Source organism: Argopecten irradians, unplaced genomic scaffold (genome assembly GCF_041381155.1).
Source record: "Argopecten irradians isolate NY unplaced genomic scaffold, Ai_NY scaffold_0246, whole genome shotgun sequence".
Classification (NCBI taxonomy): domain Eukaryota; kingdom Metazoa; phylum Mollusca; class Bivalvia; order Pectinida; family Pectinidae; genus Argopecten; species Argopecten irradians.
Genome location: NW_027187713.1, coordinates 1 through 19,536, shown reverse-complemented (window position 1 = coordinate 19,536; position 19,536 = coordinate 1). Strand labels below are relative to the sequence as shown.

At 33.8% G+C, this 19,536-nt stretch overlaps 1 protein-coding gene across 2 annotated transcripts; it reads left to right on the top strand.

The window, feature by feature from the left end:
- Positions 1 to 10,391: 10,391 nt before the first annotated feature.
- LOC138312198 (uncharacterized) lies at positions 10,392 to 19,031 on the top strand. 2 transcript variants are annotated; one of them, XM_069253198.1, is made up of 4 exons: positions 10,392 to 10,801; positions 17,544 to 17,955; positions 18,186 to 18,398; positions 18,582 to 19,031. In XM_069253198.1, the coding sequence occupies exons 2-4, from the start codon at positions 17,806 to 17,808 to the stop codon at positions 18,930 to 18,932; spliced, it is 714 nt and encodes a 237-aa protein (XP_069109299.1). In that variant the 5' UTR covers positions 10,392 to 10,801; positions 17,544 to 17,805; the 3' UTR covers positions 18,933 to 19,031. The 2 variants fall into 2 exon arrangements, with proteins under 2 accessions (XP_069109299.1, XP_069109300.1); XM_069253199.1 differs by lacking the exon at positions 10,392 to 10,801 and adding an exon at positions 10,838 to 11,193.
- The last annotated feature ends 505 nt before the right edge of the window (positions 19,032 to 19,536 follow it).

The following is a 19,536-nucleotide window of genomic DNA, read 5'->3' as shown; positions in this document are numbered from 1 at the left end:
CCACAAGTGAAACGTTTGACCTTATCATTTTACTTCAAGATAAAAAAATAAAATAAACAGTAACTGTGCCCTATAAACATATCCTGTATTGAATGAAGTACTGATTGAACATCCACAAAAAACAAAATAAATTATCTTATATTATTTTCTTATAAATTAGACATATGGCACCAATTATGATTAAATGATGAGTATTGTTTTTGCTCTGTCGGCGGTGGAACATCTTAAATATATTAATGCGCTTTTGATTCTTTTGATGAATATAACAATTAACGGGAATTAAAATGTAATATAGAGATGTAGTTACATTGGCAAAAAACAATCTAAGCGATTAATGCTCTCATTGTGAAATACTTTTTTATTAAGACGAGTAAAACAAATAAGTTTAGGTGTAATATACAGATACGTATTTGTCTCTCACAACAAATTTCCCGTACGTTGCAAGCAATGCATGTTAGTTAACTTCATATCTTGGTAAATTATCTGCGTATCCATTGTGACATTGTGTAGAAGTACAAATCAAACGTCGCTATGATAATACATAGTAAAAGAATTTAAGTATTTCCTTTAATTTAGTAGGGAATTGACAGTTCTGGCGTTAAATAATTTCATTGAAGATGTTTTGGTCATGAAACATTATAACATATAAGAAACATATAAACTACATTTCAATTCATTGATAAATAAAAACACTAGCTCTATCAAACATTGTATTTTGTCATTCGGTGTAATTCTCAAACATAATTCAATATTCTGAGACTGTGTTTGATCATCTGAACGAATGCAGTAAATTTATAACAAACCTTTATTACTTTTCGATATAATACAATTATGGCCCTCTGAAAACTACTTTTTTCCAGGAACACAATTATATGTGTATCCGGATATATAGGGATATACTTATTTTCATATACCAAACAAAATTGAAAAATCGTGTAAAAGACCGCATAAAGATATTCCCCAACAACTTCGTTGCTAAATTCGTCGGACTTCAAAATAAATGTATGAGAAACAACGTTCCCATTATTCGGGGTTATTTCCCTCAGGGGTTATTTACCTGGGGTTATTTCCCTCGCCTTCTATTTACGGGGAAATATTGGTAAGGGTAATCAACAAATGTTATATTGCACTCGGCCTTTGGCTCGTTCAATATAACATTTTTACTACCATCACTTCGGGTTAAATATTATGAACTAGAGCACAGTAACCCATGAAATATTTGTATAATACTCCATGTAGGGAAATCTACATGTACTGTGTGTGGGATATCAACATGTACTCCTTGTTGGGGTATCAACATTCATTAGATAATTTGTTTACACCAATCTATATATATGAGGAGATCTAATAGTTCCAACTATTATCCCGACCGTTCAATAAAGTATTGTTAATTGCACAGTTCGAAGTTAGATTGCACGCTTCCATGGAAACGTTATATGGCACGGCTTTTGGAACATCTCGCCATTGTTTTCTGGAAAACCTCCGAGGAATCGCGATTAACAGTGCGTTACGTTGTTATGACGTCACAAAGGTTCATGCTCAGTTTCACGCTAGCTTTATAGATCTCGAGTCAGGTACGTCATAGACGTCGCTCTCTGTGCTTGGCAGTTGGTTTTATCAAGTAGAGGAGAAAGACGACAGATGCATTGGATTTAAAGGCTGCATACTTGTTTAAAGATTTAAAAGAATGCAATACGACATGAAAAGTAAAGTTACGGCATGAAGTACGTGGTCTACACGCCAATCTTCAATTTTATTATGATTTGAAGCTTCTCCGTACGGTATGGTGCTGAAAAATTTTGATTTGTGATTTTGGAATTTAAAAAAAAAAACAATTAAAAAACTGGTAATTAGTGGATTATGTAATAAATATTTACCCCTCGATGATGGTAATCAACAAATGTTATATTGCACTCGGCCTTTGGCCTCGTGCAATATAACATTTTTGATTTCCATCACCTCGGGTTAAATATGATGAACACAGTAACCAATGAAATATTTCTATAATACTACATTTGGGGATACCTTAATAGAATACTCTTCGTTTAAATATTTAAAGTTTTTGACACCAGTGACCTTGGATGCATATCAAGGTCTATGAAAAGCATAAGTTCTGTAGACATCTGTTCATGCTATGTTTATGCAAAAAAATCAACCATGTATATTAAGTATTAAAGGTGCTGAAACTTTTACATTTTTGGCGGGAAAACGCCAAAATAACCATTTTTCAAAGGTGCTAGATACTATTGCCTAAAACCAATAGAGGTATTTGCTGTTAATTCAATCAATCAAGATTAACATAATTTACAGCAGGTTTATCTGTCGGTATCCAATGAACTAATCACATGTTTATCCCACTTGTATTATAGTTAGCACATCTACTCGTTCATCAATATTTCAAGTTAAAACAAATAGGAAGATGGTATTTAAACCATATGCTTAAATATATTACTTCGATTAAGCACCAATGGTATTTCAATGTCTAAACAGATGGCTCGAGTCATTATGATAAGTACTTTCCTCAGTACATTTTACTGATCAATGGATACTATGTACTTATTCATGTATTATGTGTCCTGCAACATATGACCACTATCGAAAACCTGCGTTACTATGCACAAAAAACACAAAAAGATGGAATTCCGCGTTGTCATAATCTAGATTTCATCTGATTTCGGGCAAGAAATTATGTAAAAGTTCGACTACATTTATACGTTTCCTAAATTTACGTATAATTCAAAACAAGAACGAAAACAAGACATTAAAAACATTATGACTTTGATTCAGTACCGATGACATGTTAGTGCCTCCAAAATTACTTAAGCCATTTTGATTGTCCTTAATTTGTTTATCTTGCTCGCATAAATGTGCATTGTAAATGGATACAATATACTTCTTGCTATTTATTTTTTTGTGCTGGTATAGACAGGTGACAAATACAAAGTCTTGTTTAGCGGAATATTCCATTAAATGGTGACAATAATTGAGTAATTATGTTTTGTTATTTATCTTTTGAAGGTAGCTCCATACTTTTGAGAAATATCGTGTCATTTTTTCTAACAGGTCTTATTTTCTTGAATTTTCCATCCAAATTTCAAATGTGTAAAAGAAAATAAGGTCTTCTCGGACTACTTTTTGAAATATTTGAGCTTTGGTACATGTATATACCATCTGAGTGAATTTGCCAAAAAAAAAATTATAATATTAAAGATATAGTGTCAATCCTGTTGATTGTTTGGCACAAATTTCTAACGATAGAACAATATACAAAACTATTGTATTTTTACAAATGCTAAGTTTCTTTATTTCTGAGAACCGCTTCTATACGTAATCATCATGTTTTGGCATATTTTCGCCCTAAAAATCCATGAATAAACAATAAAGGAAACGAAAATTCATGTCATTTTCAAAATACTTGTATATGATATACCCTAGGTAATATATTGTTCAAATACCAGTCCAATTAGCAAGCTAACATTTTGTAACTTACAACCCTACCCCCATTTCATCCAGTGCTAAGATAGCTCATATTTGACTTTTGTTTAAAAATCGAGCCTCACATATAATTCCACAACTTTTTGTATGTTTTTTTGCGATACTACATCTGATTTATGTTTGTTTATTTTCTCCAAATTTTTATCATTTAAGGAAATAAGTTTTTTTTTAATTCCGGAATGTCTATCCCGACATGTTCACTTTTAACATGTATTGTGATAAACATTATTTTCGGTGTTCCCATGTACGGCAGAGACTGCGGAAGCCGCAGAGCTATCTTATTCTCACTTCATTTGCTTTTATTTGATTTATTTAATGACTTTCAACATCCCATATTATATGCAATTTTTCTCCAGTTGAAAAAAAAAAATTCGATAAAGAATATCGTTGCGTATCGGAAACCAATCTGGAATTAAAAACAACCTCCGAGCTTCTGGTGTAGCGCAATGCAAATAGGCCCGGTTTTCAAAAGATTGAACCTACCTTATGTTACAAAATCATTTTAATCAAAATTCATAGTATAATATAACTAATGGCATGGCCTTAAAGGGCGCTGCCAGATGCTTCAGTAACCATTAATTCTGCAATGTTAAAAATGAAATGTATGTCAATAATGGAGCCGAATTTTCTGTTTATTTTTGTATTCATATATTCACACTTTATCTTTGTCCCAAACTCCATTTGAAAAGAATGAAATTTCATTTTTGTAACAGATATACCGTTTTTGGTCAGCTGAAGATTACTTTCGTCGGATCATAAAAGAGTTTGAACCGTTTGATAATAAGCTTACTTCGAATCATCGCATTCACGAGAATACATAGGATAAACAAACAAAATGGCCGCCGCAAATTGAAATTGTCAGTATGTAAGATTGAATGTTGAAGATTGTGTTTTTATATGTTCATGTAATGTGTAACCTTAGAAGAGCTTCGCACCTCGTGCCCTTAGGGCACAAAGGGCTGCGCCCTTATGACATAATATCAAGTAAGAATATATATTTACCATTTTAGGAAAGTGATATTAAGGGTAAATTTGGTAGGCTTTATGTGTTGATTGCAACAACATGTAGAGTCTAATTGTTAATATTTCTTGATTTTATATGAGATACAATCTTTCCCATTTCACCAGTGTTATCCAGTTGTTCTAATTAACCGATAGATAATTTACGAAAAGTCTTCAGTCATATATTTTATCTACCAATTTTTTTAAAAATTGTTTGTCGGACTGTGATGACATTTGACATCAGTATAAGGGTGGAGGCGTAAATTTACTAGGGTGTGTTTTGATCGAGCGAAGGAATTGGCATTCTGTGATATCTGATTTGTCATATTTTAGGCGCAGTCCAATTTCGTTGGCAACTGCAACTAAAAGGTTGAAGGATATGACGACAAAAACTATCGAAATCCTGCACACAAAATAGTGGCCATATTTGGTCGAATTTTAATGATCAGATAACTATCGCAAACACGTGCGTAATAACTATATTATGACGTCTCATGTATTTTGAGAAAAAAATAAGTAAAAAAAAATTGGTAATAATAGACAATATGACCTCGCTGGACACTCAATCTCTTTATCTTAATTAGATTGAACTTTCAAGTAATTCTTGCTATTCCTCACACTCCCATAATATGTATGTAATATTTTCAGGCTCAGTATTGCAGACTACACAAAGAGGGGATATAACTTCTCTGATTTGAAACAAAATGGATTTGTTGCCAAAATATAATTGATGAAAGAGACGTGTCTTTATGATATTCTGAGATGTGAAGATAAGCTGTTACTGTTCCTACATATAAAACAATTAGCAAATGTCTCTTTATCAGTAACATTCGTGTAGTGAAACCGGCTTGATTATATGGCATAGATATAAACCACAGACTATTTTCTGTGGACACTTTCAAAAGATCAATACATTTAAAAGTTTCCACTCCAAAGGCATGTTATCCATCCATATTTACTTTACTCGTATGAACAGTGTGTTCACATGAATAAATACAAATATATCAGCCCCGTTAACATAAGTCTTCCTTTCCATCATTGTAGATTACAACAAACAACAACAAGAAAAAAAAAACAGAAATGAAAAAGTAACATATTCTTGTTTTAATACTAATATACGGTATTATAAATAGGTTTTTTTGTATTCCCTATATTGAAATATTGACTGCTTATGTCAGCATGACGTCAATGACGTTACAATTCGGTACTATTCGACATAACCCGGCCTTTCGTCTTTATGCGATAAACAAACAATGGAAGCACTCGATACTTCACGGAAGATCCCGGGTCAGTATCCGACAATTTCCGCCCCATGTAATAGTCAATGGAATCACCCCTATATGAACTATTGTTTCGATTTGGCAAGTTGCCAATTTACGTCGCCTGCTTATTATATCGTCATAGAGAGGTTTGCGGAAAACTTTCTCAATAAAAGACTCAGTTCCAACACCAAAATTGGGATCAAAGTTGCAGTGAAGCTTTTAACAGAGTATATCGAATCAAAACATAATGGTTTTGCAAGGGCTTTTTGAAGATAAATAAAAAAAATACGTCAGAAATTCTGAAAAAAGCTCTATTGTGAGATTCGCAAAAAAGGACGGAGGCGTTTACACCAGATCCAGGATAATTTCCATACGATTTGGATTGCAAAGGCTGTACCAACGTATTCATAAATGGGAAATTATCAATGACTTTAAAGGTGCCAATTACATTTTCGGTGCTTGTCTTTTACAAATAAAAAAAAAAAAGATCGGAAACAAACTGAACACAAAATTGCATATCACCGATCTCGATATAAAAACACTATGGTTCAAATTCATTTCCTATGGCCACTCCATTAACTCTTCAGCAGACGGTATTCTTTAAAGCCATGCTCTTCATTTGCAATAGAGAGCGGACAAGACTGCAAAATATGAAACCTGTAGATTATGAAAGTAAACCAAGGTATGCCTGAAGCATAATTTCTAGACTTACAGAGAACCATAGAGAAAACACTGCTGATCACGACATAACTGATGCGAGAATGTATGAGAAACCAGGTAATTTATTTAAAATGTTCTCTGATTGTTTTTTTTTTTATTTCTCAATCACTTAAAATAGTCGGTTATTATGATTTCCAATTAATTAGATATTTATGCTTACACCTACATACCATCTCTAATTGTTACATATGAATCGTATACAAATGTACATGACGTTAAACCGTTAAACATGCTATGTACAGTACAGTAAATTATATACCATATATATATAGGCCTGTGTGGCACCTGCAGGATCGGGACGGTGCAGATCTGAGATAAACTATACTGTACGTTTTTCATTTTTAACATTCTACATCAGGTTATCCTGTCTGTCAGGTTTCAAGAAATATGTTTCGAAGCTAAACCATAAAAGTGAATTTCTCTGGCAGAGGCCCAAACGAGGCATCAAAGAAAACGATTCCGTGTGGTATGATAATATGGTCGTTGGTAAAAAAACAGTCTCTGATCATTGCTGGCATCTATATGTAAAGAAGCAGGTCTATCAACAACCTATACAACGCATTGTATCCGTGTCACATGTATCACTCTCCTGGATGGAAATGGTTATGAAGACATATTATTATTTGAATATCTAAGCACAATTCTAAAAAAATCAAAACTAGTTTGAAGCATTACTCAACTCATCTCAGCGAATCTAAAAAGCACGAAATGTCTGCCGAATTAGCAAATAGATTATTGCCTCAAAATACATGTGCTGCAACTGTGATTAGTGATAGGATTTCAAAATCTTCTAATGCACCTTAGCTTCCTATGTGTAACTTGGGAAATTTTGACTTTCTCTAGATCTCGATTATTGAATCTATTTCATTTGTTATCATATATCATGTGTGTCAAAGACAAGAGTAGAAGTATACCGAAATAACAGAAAATACTGAAAGGAGGTATCCAAAAACAACTGTAGACTAGATTTTGGACGTGCTATGTAGAACTCTCGAACCAAAGTGTTACCCTAGTGTAACAGTCTGGTCCGAGGGTTCAACATAAATTTTATTAACCTCAAACCCAGTCAACAAATGTATAATGTTTATGGTATCAACTGCTATCAAGTTATAAATGTTGCCATATCTGTCTGGAAAACCCGTAAGATAAAAAATCAACTATTCAACATATTATGTTAAAACCCAGCTTTGTCTTCAACACGCATGCGCATGGCATTTATTGTAAAACTATGGCATGTACCGTGACGTAAATACCTACACACGCCATGTTTAATGGCGATAACCATGTAAGGGTAATCATGGATTATTGGATAGTTTACCAAACTGTGTTACAATGTGAAACAAGTGACCAGTCCAACATGTGTGTAACCTCTGACCTCTGAACTTGTCAAGTGTATTGGTCAGTGATTGAGTGAAGATGATGAGGGCAATTTGACAAAATCAACTGGGATTTTAACTTATAAACGAAACGGTATGTAGTGTAACTAAGCATTATTGATTACACCTATTTCAATACTACCAAATGCACCATTATCAGTTATGACACATGACACAGTTCGATAATAATGATAAAAAGTAATAAAGTCACCCTATTATGTTAGTACGTCTTCATACATGCTAAGAATATTTGACAAAAACAATTTTTATTTGTTGTCAATTGAATTATGTCTTGTTTCTCTGATATTGGTGTGTTGTGTATTGTGCTATGTTGAAAATTCATTAAAAATATCACTTGGTTCCAACCCTTCTATTTAACCCCCTCATTAAATACCAAGGGACTCCATACATGACCTTAATCATATGTCATACCATGATGACCTAAACCCCGGGTATCTATAAACAAGAAATGTTCATCAGTCATGGCCACCAGAGAGCAAAAATTGACACTCCTTCTTTGCACCGTCAGTGAATATTATGTACTTGTTTTTGTGTTCTTTATTGATCTATGTCATGCAACGGTTGACCGCTGTCGTAAACCCTGCGTTATCATGCACACAAAAATGTGGATTATGCCTGGTCAAAATTTAGATATCATCCTATTTTGGTTTGGAACTTAAGTAAAGGTTCATATTAGATTAATTAATCAATATACTATTATTAACATGATATTGGAACATAATCAATTTTACTTTGAACTAAATCAACTTTCTGATTGGCCCGATTATTTTTCCTCATAAATAAAAATGGCGCAAAACCCCAACGATATAGTCACGTCACAATATAGATATCGGCGTTGCATATTGATTTGGAAAAAGAAATCCCTAGGGACATCAAAGCCAACCGTTTAAACATATTTTGTTCAATCACCTTGTCTGAAAAGATACTTGTTTTTTAACATTGATGTCACTATTCTGAAGAGCTGTCTATAGTGAAAACGCTAAGGGGATATCGGGTTTTCTTTATTTTGTTCCGCCTGCAAGAAAATACCTATTGTTTTTTTATTCTAATATTTATCGTCCTTCTGCATCCAAATTAAATTTATAAACAGATGATCTCCAAAATGGTTGAAGATACGGCAATGAACGTGCCATCATACTGTATGGCATGGGTTGAAATGTGACAACTTATGTTTTAAGTTGGCCAACAGTCCTATATAGCCGTTATGATATATGGTTGTCGGTTGTAAACTTATGTCAATATCTCGTTAACGGAGCTTAACGATTTGTTTAAATATTCTTTTGTATGTTTATACATAATCAAAACAGAAACAAACATCTAGTGTATCGCTTTTCCATAAAACGTTAACTTCTGGGTTAACATATCCTCTTCTCAAGTTTAGGAACGACTGTAGGATGCCGAGATAGATAACTACCCAAGTTTTTGATATGAGTGACCTTTGAACTCTATTCAATGTCGCACGGGCACAACACTATTAAAATGACACGCGGAGTTCTAAAAGTCCCTAAAATCTTGTTTGTAGAAATACTGCCCAATTTGTTAATATGGTTGAACCTTGACATTCATTCATGGTCATATGACCCAAATGGCCTTAAATCCTCATCAACTTCTTATAGGATTCAGAAAAGTATAGCTACCTGGCATTGGACATTTAGCATTGTCGTATAATGGGCTACCAGATGTCTAATATCAGCAACCTTGACCTTCATTCAAGGCCACATGGACCATTTATTTCAAATCTTTGTATTTTTTCTTTCGAAGTTTTTTACATACCTAGAACCTTAACGTTGGAGTATGCTAACATAAAGAGATACGAAGTTTCTTAATGGGAATCATGTTGACCATAGTTTCTTCTTCCGCGCGGATTTGAATCCCATGTGGGGGCAGTTGCCAGGTACTGATCGCTGATCGGAGGTGGTTTTTTCTGGGTACTCCGGATTTCCTCTACCAACAAACATGGCACGTCCTTATTTGGCCCTGGCTGATAATAGGAATGTTAAACTAACATAACCCCCCAAAACTTGTTGGTAAAAAGCCCAAATTGTCCAATGCAAATTTTTCATTCACAGCCCACGTAAATTGCAATCTTCTAAATGCCTATTTTGCTTCTGGCATTGAACAATCAACTTACAGTGAGTTGAAAAAAAAAAAGCCTTTTCTAAAATAGCAAACCATTTTGATAACTTATATAAACTAAGATTTTCACACGCGCATATGTGCACCACACGATTATTTTATTAAAGAGCCAAAACAACTTTTTAACGTTAACAACCTTTAGCATAATAACCAACTACAGAATTGTAATGGCTGTATGTAGTTCGAGTCATTCTTTAATTAAAACCTTAAACCATATTGTTTATAACACGTATCTATTCCAGCCAAACATATTGTATCAAGTTATTGTTCGTTTTAAACGCATGATTAAGTATAGTAAGTCAACCATTGTCACCCCGACTATTTATTTGATAGATTTGGTCTATTGTTTAACATGACATTATCTGCTATGATCATTTTGATATACCTCCCTGTGTGTCACCTCTATACAGCTAGTCATGTCGCGATGTCCTCTTTTGGGACCGTAGAATGTACACAAAGCTCAAGATGGCAGATTACTGAAATTCATTATAATGTTTTTACATTCCAATCACCATTGCTTTGATGAGTTCTGCATTCGGGCGAAAAAGGATTGGCTTGAATGGTGGGATGGCAGCTGAAACAGTTCATACTATTTATCAGATCTAATGCTTAATTGCGTGGACCCTTGAGGGTCCACGCTGTAAATGTATCAGCGGCAAGTTAGCGGAAGCCCTGTAGGATTTGTTTTAGTACGCATGTGTATTATATTCGGAAATTCTCGCGGCTGGTGTGTAAGAAGAAACAAGTTCCGAGCGGTAGAAGATAAACAGTGTGCATATATACAAAAAGGTATGTATACAGTATAGTAAAGCAATATGTTCATGGCAGTGATAGAAAGCCATTTAATACCATAGAGGCCACGGACTTAATGTTAGGTGAACTCAATTCCCTTCAGAACTGATATCGGCTGTGGAAACATTTAAATCATCAATTAGCAGTCAGTGTTAATCTTAGATGTCACAGGTATCAGATTGCCGCATAGCTACAGGCGAGGCCCTGGCTGCAGCCTGACGGTAATAACATACCAAGCAGAATTTTAAACCATGGGTGGGACCTTTGGGGGACGCTGTGTTTGACCTAAATACTTTGCATTGTGTTGAGTCTTAGGGCAGGCCAACAGTGAAATAGTTAAGCTGAAGTGTGTAGAAAACATATATAGGAAGGAAGGCAACACAAACGAGGTATATATAATTTTAATTTTCTTAGTTTTATTTTATCTTAATCTTCATAAGTAGGCTTACATAGTGTTCACATTTAAAATGCATATATATTGAAACAAGAGAGTGTTCAGTCGTTCTATCCATTCCACGGTGCGTTATAGAATATAGGCCTACAGTACAGATATTCATGCAAATATTTGTAATAATCACAAGATAAAAATTGTATTATATATTCCTGCCATAATAAGTATAAATAGCCTGAGTGTGACTAGATTTATATTATAAAAAACTAAAGCATACATTGAATGGTATTAAAATAGATAAGCTAAACGTTAGAGGCATATAGATTACCGTATCAAACGCCACCCATTGTTTTTTTTCGCCATCAAACGCACCCATTGATCTCAGCAGCCGGAACCATGCGGTGTCAAGTTGAATTGAAATATGTAAGTGAAATACGCAGTTCATAAACATCCTTTTATGTACACATAGGCCTATCATTGAAATACTTAAGTATTATGATAATACACACATTGTAATTTTAGAAATAAGATGACAGTTAGTACACCACGTGTACAGACTACCAGACTATAAATAACTTGCCCTGTTACGTAGGCCTAGTAGCTAAGACCGCAAGTAATCACTTATGCTTACTGTAGTGCTAGGCGCGGTGTTTCATAATGAGTTTGATACAGATTATCCAAGGTTCGTTTCATCAAGGTAGTGATGCATTTAAGCATGCCGGATCACAATGTACTGCTATTGCTTTATTTGCATTGGCAACCATTTTCACTTCGCAGTTGATGCCACAAAATTTCACATCACAAGATATTGATAACATTGTGATAAATGGTGATCTATTTATACAATAGAATATTAAATGATCGGGGTTACCCAGAAAGTACTTATTTAGGTCATAGTGATATCCCTGAACAGATTAATATAGGTTTCAATCGCGTCAGAACTGCAGTTTACGTTGACATGCTTTTTTTGGCGTTGTAGGTCAGGATTTGAAGGATACTGAATCAGTGGGGGCAGTTTCTTTATATGATGCCTTAGCAACTGGTTTTTACACTTCTGATTTTTTGATTGCAACATTTGAATTTCAAACAGTGGCATTGGTACAGATGGATGGCTCATATTTTGTATTTGATTCTCATGCTAGAAATTGCTACAGTCAGCATGATGCATTTGGCAGTTCAAGTTTATTACAGTTTTCAAGTCTTGAGGCATTGATTTCTTGGCTTACAATTGAGTATGATAACAATATGTATAATATATCTCCAATCATTTTTGAATCAATGGAACAAAAACACCAGAAATATTACCAGAGCGTACATTTTATTCAGACATAGATAGCTGTAGATCTGGTTTAAATTTACATTCAGATGCTGATTATTCTGAATCATTTGTAGATTTTCATTCATGTCTTCTTCAGCAACATTTTGATGACAATTTTAATAAAAAGATCTTACAAAACGAGATTGATAAGGCAACATCCATAGATGTACTTGAGAAATCTGTCCATTGTTACACAAATAATCACACATATAGTTTTCAGGATAAAAGAAAAAGGAAAAAAAAAAAAAAGGAAATATAAATGCCCAGATGGTGTTTAAAAAGACAGCAGTACCACCAGATCCATGTCTTTTAGGTGTTAAACCTTTACCTGATGTATATGAGCTCAATTCATGTAGTATTTAACCAGTTAAACATTGATATACATGAAAATTTAGGTCAGATGATATCACATATTGCTTCATATGAGACTGCTGAAGTCTGTTCAAATCAATTTGAGGTAAATTGTCAGGGTGATAATGAAACAGATTTTGATATTTACACCAGTACTCATTTCACTAAAGAAATAAAAAAGTCGCCAAAATTTGTGTGCATTAGTTGTGAAAACCTTTTTTATGATTATCAGATACAAGTAACCCATGAAAGGTTTTAGCATAAATAATGAATTTAATATTGATGAAGGGAATATTAATTTTGTCATCCTTGCCATAAAGATCTGAAAGCTCATATTATTCCAAAACTTTGTGTGAAAGGTAATAAACACTTTCACCAGGCATAATTCCAAAATGCCTTCTTGGTCTATCTATGATGGAAAAACGATTGATAAGCCAAATACAAGTATTTTTGACAGTATTGATTCTACCTGGAGGACAAACTAGCCGAAAAAGGGCTAGCAATAGATTTTCCAATAGATATTACTGATCAATTAAAAGTATTACCTCGTGCTTTTGAAGATTCGGATATTGTGGCTGTTAGTTATGAAGGGTCATGTTTTAAACCCAAACCATCTCATTTGGTTCGTAAAATAAAAATACTGGAAGCGCTCTGTTGGCTGAAAGAAAACAACTTAGTGTATAAAAATATTTCAATAGATTATGAAAATATACCACAGCATGTACAATATTAGTGATGATGAAGTCAGCAACATCGAGTCAAGTTATGATGAATATGCAGCTGTTCTGGTGAATTACACAGTTCCAGATACAAATCTTGAGAACCTGATAAATAGTCGGACACCTCTTATAACTATGGAAAAGTGTGTTGGTTTACCAAAAAATGCGTACCACTTGGATAAAGGAGAAGAAATGGCATTCCCCTATCTATTTCCATATGGAAAGAATGGGTTTAAAGAAAACCGAGCCAATTTCATATCTCCATCAAGGTACTTTCAACATCGGAATGATGTTTAAAGATGGAAGGTTTTCGTAAAGACCTACAATACTTATTGCATGCTGTTAATTACTATGAGTACACTCGACTTTTAAATTCTGTTAGTATTCACATGCGAATGCGTAGAAATACTGGATTTGTAACAGCTGCAGATGTTACAGATTTGACAAATAATCCAGATCTATTGAAAAACTCTTCTTTTATATGTTTATGAAAAACATAAAAGGTACAGCAGCATATTGGAAAAATAATTTACTTAATCTGTTGGCTATTTTTAAGTGTCCTGGGACCACCAAGCTTATTTGTTACTCTCTCTGCCAATGATATGCACTGGCCAGATTTAATTATGACCATTAACTGGTTGTGATTATGAAACTGCTTGCAATATTCCAAATGCGTTGGACTTTGTCAAAAAAGATCCTGTTTTGACGGCGATCCATTTTCAACGAAGATTTAATTTGCTCTTAAAAGATGTCATAAATGGACCAAACTATCCTCTTGGTAAAGTGCTTGATCATTTTGGAAGGATTGAATTTCAAAATCGAGGAAGTCCTCATGTTCATCTATTTTTTTGGATTGAAAACTTTGAAACAATACTAAATAACCAAGCTGACCTTATCAGTTATATTGATAATGTTATTTCAGTTTCAAGAGCTAATTGCAACGCTTCAAAATTTCAAATGCATCGTCATTCTGATTACTGTCAAAAGAAAGCAGGGAGATGTCGGTTTGGATTCCCATTTAAAGAATGTAAAGAAACACGTTTTACTGAGTAATGTTGATATTCAATCACATGTTACAAAAGGGAGATGCTATGAGCTAAAACGCAGTTCAATGGATTGTTATATCAATGCTTATAATCCAATTATATTGCACCACTGGCAGGCTAATATGGATATTCAAGTTGTTGGAAATTCTGAATCTGCTGCCTATTATGTTTGCTCTTATATTTGTAAATCAGAACCTGAAGATTTGAAAATTGCATTATCAAATTTGTTGTCTAGTTTAAAATCTCAGTCTCTCAGTCAAAGAAAACACACATGCTTAAGATTGGGTGTTGTGTGTGTTAAAAACTAGAAAGCTGAGTGCTCAAGAGGCAGCATATAGACTTTTGCCAAATTTAAATTTAATAAACCAGCTCACGAGCAGTGTTGTCACTCAACACAAAACCTCCTGCAAAGCGTTACAGAGTTTTAAAGTCAAAACTTGACCGAGAAGAATTATCTAGTAATAGCACAGATATTTTTTTGCACCAATAGTCTTGATCATTACCGATCAAGGCCATATATACTTGAAAATGTTTGTTTTATGATTTTTCACAATGGTATGTAAAATGTACAGATTCTAAACCTACAGTTCGATCTAATTCTATGAAACAAGAACGTATTAGATTACTTCAACCATTTCAGGATACTGTTATGCGAAAAAGAGTTAAGGCTATTGTAATAAGATTACCAAAATATTCTATCTCATCAGATGACTATTTCTATAATTTAGTACTGTCATTTTTACCTCATAGATATGAAAGTGAAATCCTTCAGACAAATAATAACACGTTCCATGAATCTGCTAGAGAAGCTTTCATATCGAAACAAGACAAAAATGTCAATTCAACACCTCTGTTCTGTTACACTATCAGATGAAATTGAAAATGCTATCCGTTTTATTCAATGTTCTCGTATGGAATTGGCTTTCTCAAATATTTCGGCATCACATGAAGATGAAAATTGTAATGAATCAGAAATTATTCACACAAATATTTCAATGCCTCTGCCATCTTCACTGATTATAGAAAATGATTATGAACACCAGAATGGTTTAAATAGTTTATCTGATTCTAATGAAGAAGAAGATGTATCTAAATGAGTTACAACTAATGTACTATTCAAGAGATCAGCTAAGCAAGAATATAAAATGAGCTAACAAGGGGTCAGAAGATAGTAATGAAATTTATTATGGATCATTTTCAAAATAAAAAATCAAAAGAACCATTTCACATTTTTATAACTGGTTCTGGTGGTGTTGGAAAAAGTCACTTAACAAACATTATAGTAGATTGGCTTAAATGCTGTACAACAATAGTAACTGGTAAGTCACCAGTTGAAGTATGTGCTCCAACTGGAACAGCAGCTAAACATATCCATGGCATAACTTTGCATCAAGCACTATGTCTCCCAGTTCAGCATGGCAATCAACCAAAATATTTTGAATTGTCAGGGAGAAAACTGAAGCAACTTCGAGCTAGATTTTCAAGCATACACTCCATCATTATAGATGAGATATCAATGGTGAGCTCCAAAATATTTGATTATGTTCATAGAAGATGAATGACAATAAAAAGATTGTAGTAAGCTATTTGGAGGGTTAAATGTCATAACTGTTGGTGATTTGCTACAGTTGCGTCCTGTTAAAGGAAAACCTGTATTTGAAAATTCGCACCTTTGGTGCAATTTTAATAAACCATTTTTCCTTGATGAAAATGTGCGTCAATCTTCTAATTTAACATATGCAGCTCTCCTTAATAGAGCTAGGACAGGCCTTCTTACAGCAACTGATATTGATACTTTGAAAAGTAGACTTATTCATCCAATACCGTTGCCTTTAGATTCTATTCTGCATTTGTTTCCTACTGTTAAACAAGTTGAAAATCATAACATTCGTATGCAGTCTTCACTTCCAAACAATCGAATTGAAATACATGCAAAACACTACTTTTCGCCTGATGATGTTGGAAATAAACATGATTTTATTGATGAAAATATACTTCCCCTCAGATGATCGTGAGGCTGGAGGATTATGCAAAAAAATTGCTCCTTTCCATAGGTTCAAAAGTTATGTTGATTAGAAACATCTATACCAGATATGGGCTTGTAAATGGGGCTATGGGATATGTTGAATCATTTCAAATGAATGAACCTAATGATGATGTCAGATTGGTATATGTTAAATTTGATGATCCTGAAAATTGGCGGAATTCTACAAAATGAACATTACAATAATGCTATTGCAATTGAATCAATATGTCAAGAAATCATTTGTAATGGGAGAGAATAATAATTAGAGAACAGTTTCCCTTAATCTTAGCATGGGCATGTACTATACATAAAGTGCAAGGTGCCTCTTTAAGGAAAGCTGCTATATCAATTGGAAATGAATTGTTTTGAATCAGCCATGGGATATGTCGCCTTAAGCCGTGTTAAGAGTATTGATGGTTTATACCTTCTTGCTCTAAATGAACAGAAGATATTTCCTTCTGTCAAAGCTATAGAGGAGTGTAGTCGTTTAAGATCTAATTATCAAAATGATGAATGATAATTACTTCCTGATGTACCCTTTTAATTGACATGTAAGGTAGATATTTGGCATATTATGAAAAAGAATGTGAATAATGATATTATGAGTTACAATATAGTACAATGGTGAAACAAGTTTAAAAAGTGTTGCAATTATATGTGATGTGAATAATGAAATAATGTCTTTACAATATAGTACAATGGTGAAACAAGTTTTAAAAGTATTGCAATTATATGTGATATGAATAATGAATAATGAAATAATGTCTTACAATGTAGTACAATAGTGAAAGAAGTTTTAAAAAAAGTAATGCATTGATATGTGTGTAAAAATGTGAAGTATTTGTGTTGCAAAAATATTGATGAAACTGTTATAAATGATTTATACAGATGATGAAGATATGTGAAATGAGAAACTTGCAACAGGATGTGAATGCCACAATAAGATGTAACGTACTAGAAGTTGGAGACATAGAATCAACAAGTACTGGAAATAAAGCAAAGTTTTCCTTAACCGTTGCCGATTCGACAGGAGCAGCTTCAGCAACATGCTATGATGTAACCAAAAAACCCAAGTTCATTCCTGGAATGGGAGTGATGCTCATGAATGCCCTTGTTCGTCAATCATTCATCTCAATAACCAGTAGGACTGATGTTGGAATGGCAAAAACCCCTCGAGATACCATCAGAAATAAAAGCTAGCGCACCTAAACTCCATGGACAGGAAACTGAGGGTCCAATCTCACACATACTAGCTTCACCTGCAAAAAGCATTGCCACAGTTAAGGGGAAGGTGATCTCTGTAAGTATATTGGCCTTTAGCAAATATAAAGTCATAAGATAATTGTTAATGCTACATATCAATTGACTAATACAGTTAATTATTTTTCAACAGTTTTGTGTTTTCACAATTTCTTATTTGATTATGCAATTTTTCATATCCTATATTTCAAATGTGAGTTCTTATATCAGATACATGTAAACCACATAGTATGATTAAGACTAATTAAACATTTCTTTGAATGCTTACAGGTGTCTCCAGCAACGACAAAGCGGGTTCAAGATAACGATGTCCCATTTCAGGAACTGGTAGTGAAAGACAGCAGTGGACAAGGCACACTTGCGATATGGGAAGATATGGTGACCACTATAAACCATGGCGAACTTGTGAAAATAACCAAATGTCGTGTCAGGCTGTTTAATGGGGAAAAGAAATTAAGCACAACAAGGCAAAGTAATTGCGAGGTATGTACTGTGCCAATTGGAATAGAATTTATGGGGTCGAAAACACTAGTTATAAGTATAAAAAGGTAACAGAGTTACCCAATTGTTACAGCTAGGGGATTTAGTTTTGAATGATAAATTGTTAATGTTAATTCATGTTACAAATTGCAAATGAGATACAAACTTTTTTATATATTTTGACAGAGGATCAGCCATGATGATGAACTAGATGATATTTCTGATGATGAACACCGTGACGACCCTCCTACAGGTAACATGAAGAACGGTGTCATCCTGGCAGTGAGTGATATGGATCCGTATCTTGCCTGCAATAAACCAGGATGTAACAACACGAAACTCCTTACTGTGTTGGAGGATGAGAAGTACCTAATGCACTGCAAGAACTGTAATGCTAAGGTTGCTGCAAGTAATGCAGGGCATTACGTTAGAGCGTCTATAATGGTAGAGTTTGAAGACAGCCAGAAAAACTGGCTGTCTTCAAGCCCAAGATTAAGCAGCTGTTTGAATCTCAAAATCAAGAATGGTATGAAATGAGTTGGGATAGGCAAGAGCTGATGTCGAAGATGGTTGAAATACTTCCGCTTCACATCAAATGTGTTGTGATCAACAATACCACCCGAAGCTTATATTACTAACGGAAGTTATTGTTGCTATTTTATGATACAATAGATCATAAATGAGACCAAAAATGAAGATCATGCAGTCTTCATTGGTATATTTCAAAGTTAAAAGCATTATTGTTTTCATTTATCAAGTAGCCATTTTTCATATCACTCTTAAAAAATATTAATTTCATATCATATAACTAAATTTGATATGTATATTTTCAGTTACAACTGAATGTTTACTTTCAAAGGGACTTTGCCCAAATTCAATACAGTTATACTATATGTACAGGTATATATATTAATCATTGTAGGCAAAAACACTTATTTTTTGAAGTCATATATTTTTCTCTTCTTTCTAACATTAAAATAGCATTTAAGAGTCAAGTATTGACCAAGTTATTAAGAATGATGTCAGGATTAATTTGAAAACAATGGCAAATTTAGCCAGGTAGACATTACCTTATTGCCAAAGAATTATTCTCTAAACGGAAATCACAAAATCTAATCGTGTGTTGGAAGAAAATACCAAT

What these genes read in the sequence shown, in the direction of transcription:
- LOC138312198 (XM_069253198.1), top strand. Translation starts at nt 17,806, where the DNA reads ATGTTGGAATGGCAAAAACCCCTCGAGATACCATCAGAAATAAAAGCT. An exon ending in TTAAGGGGAAGGTGATCTCT is followed by an intron (nt 17,956 to 18,185) that starts GTAAGTATATTG and finishes GAATGCTTACAG; the next exon opens with GTGTCTCCAGCAACGACAAA. An exon ending in CAAGGCAAAGTAATTGCGAG is followed by an intron (nt 18,399 to 18,581) that starts GTATGTACTGTG and finishes ATATTTTGACAG; the next exon opens with AGGATCAGCCATGATGATGA.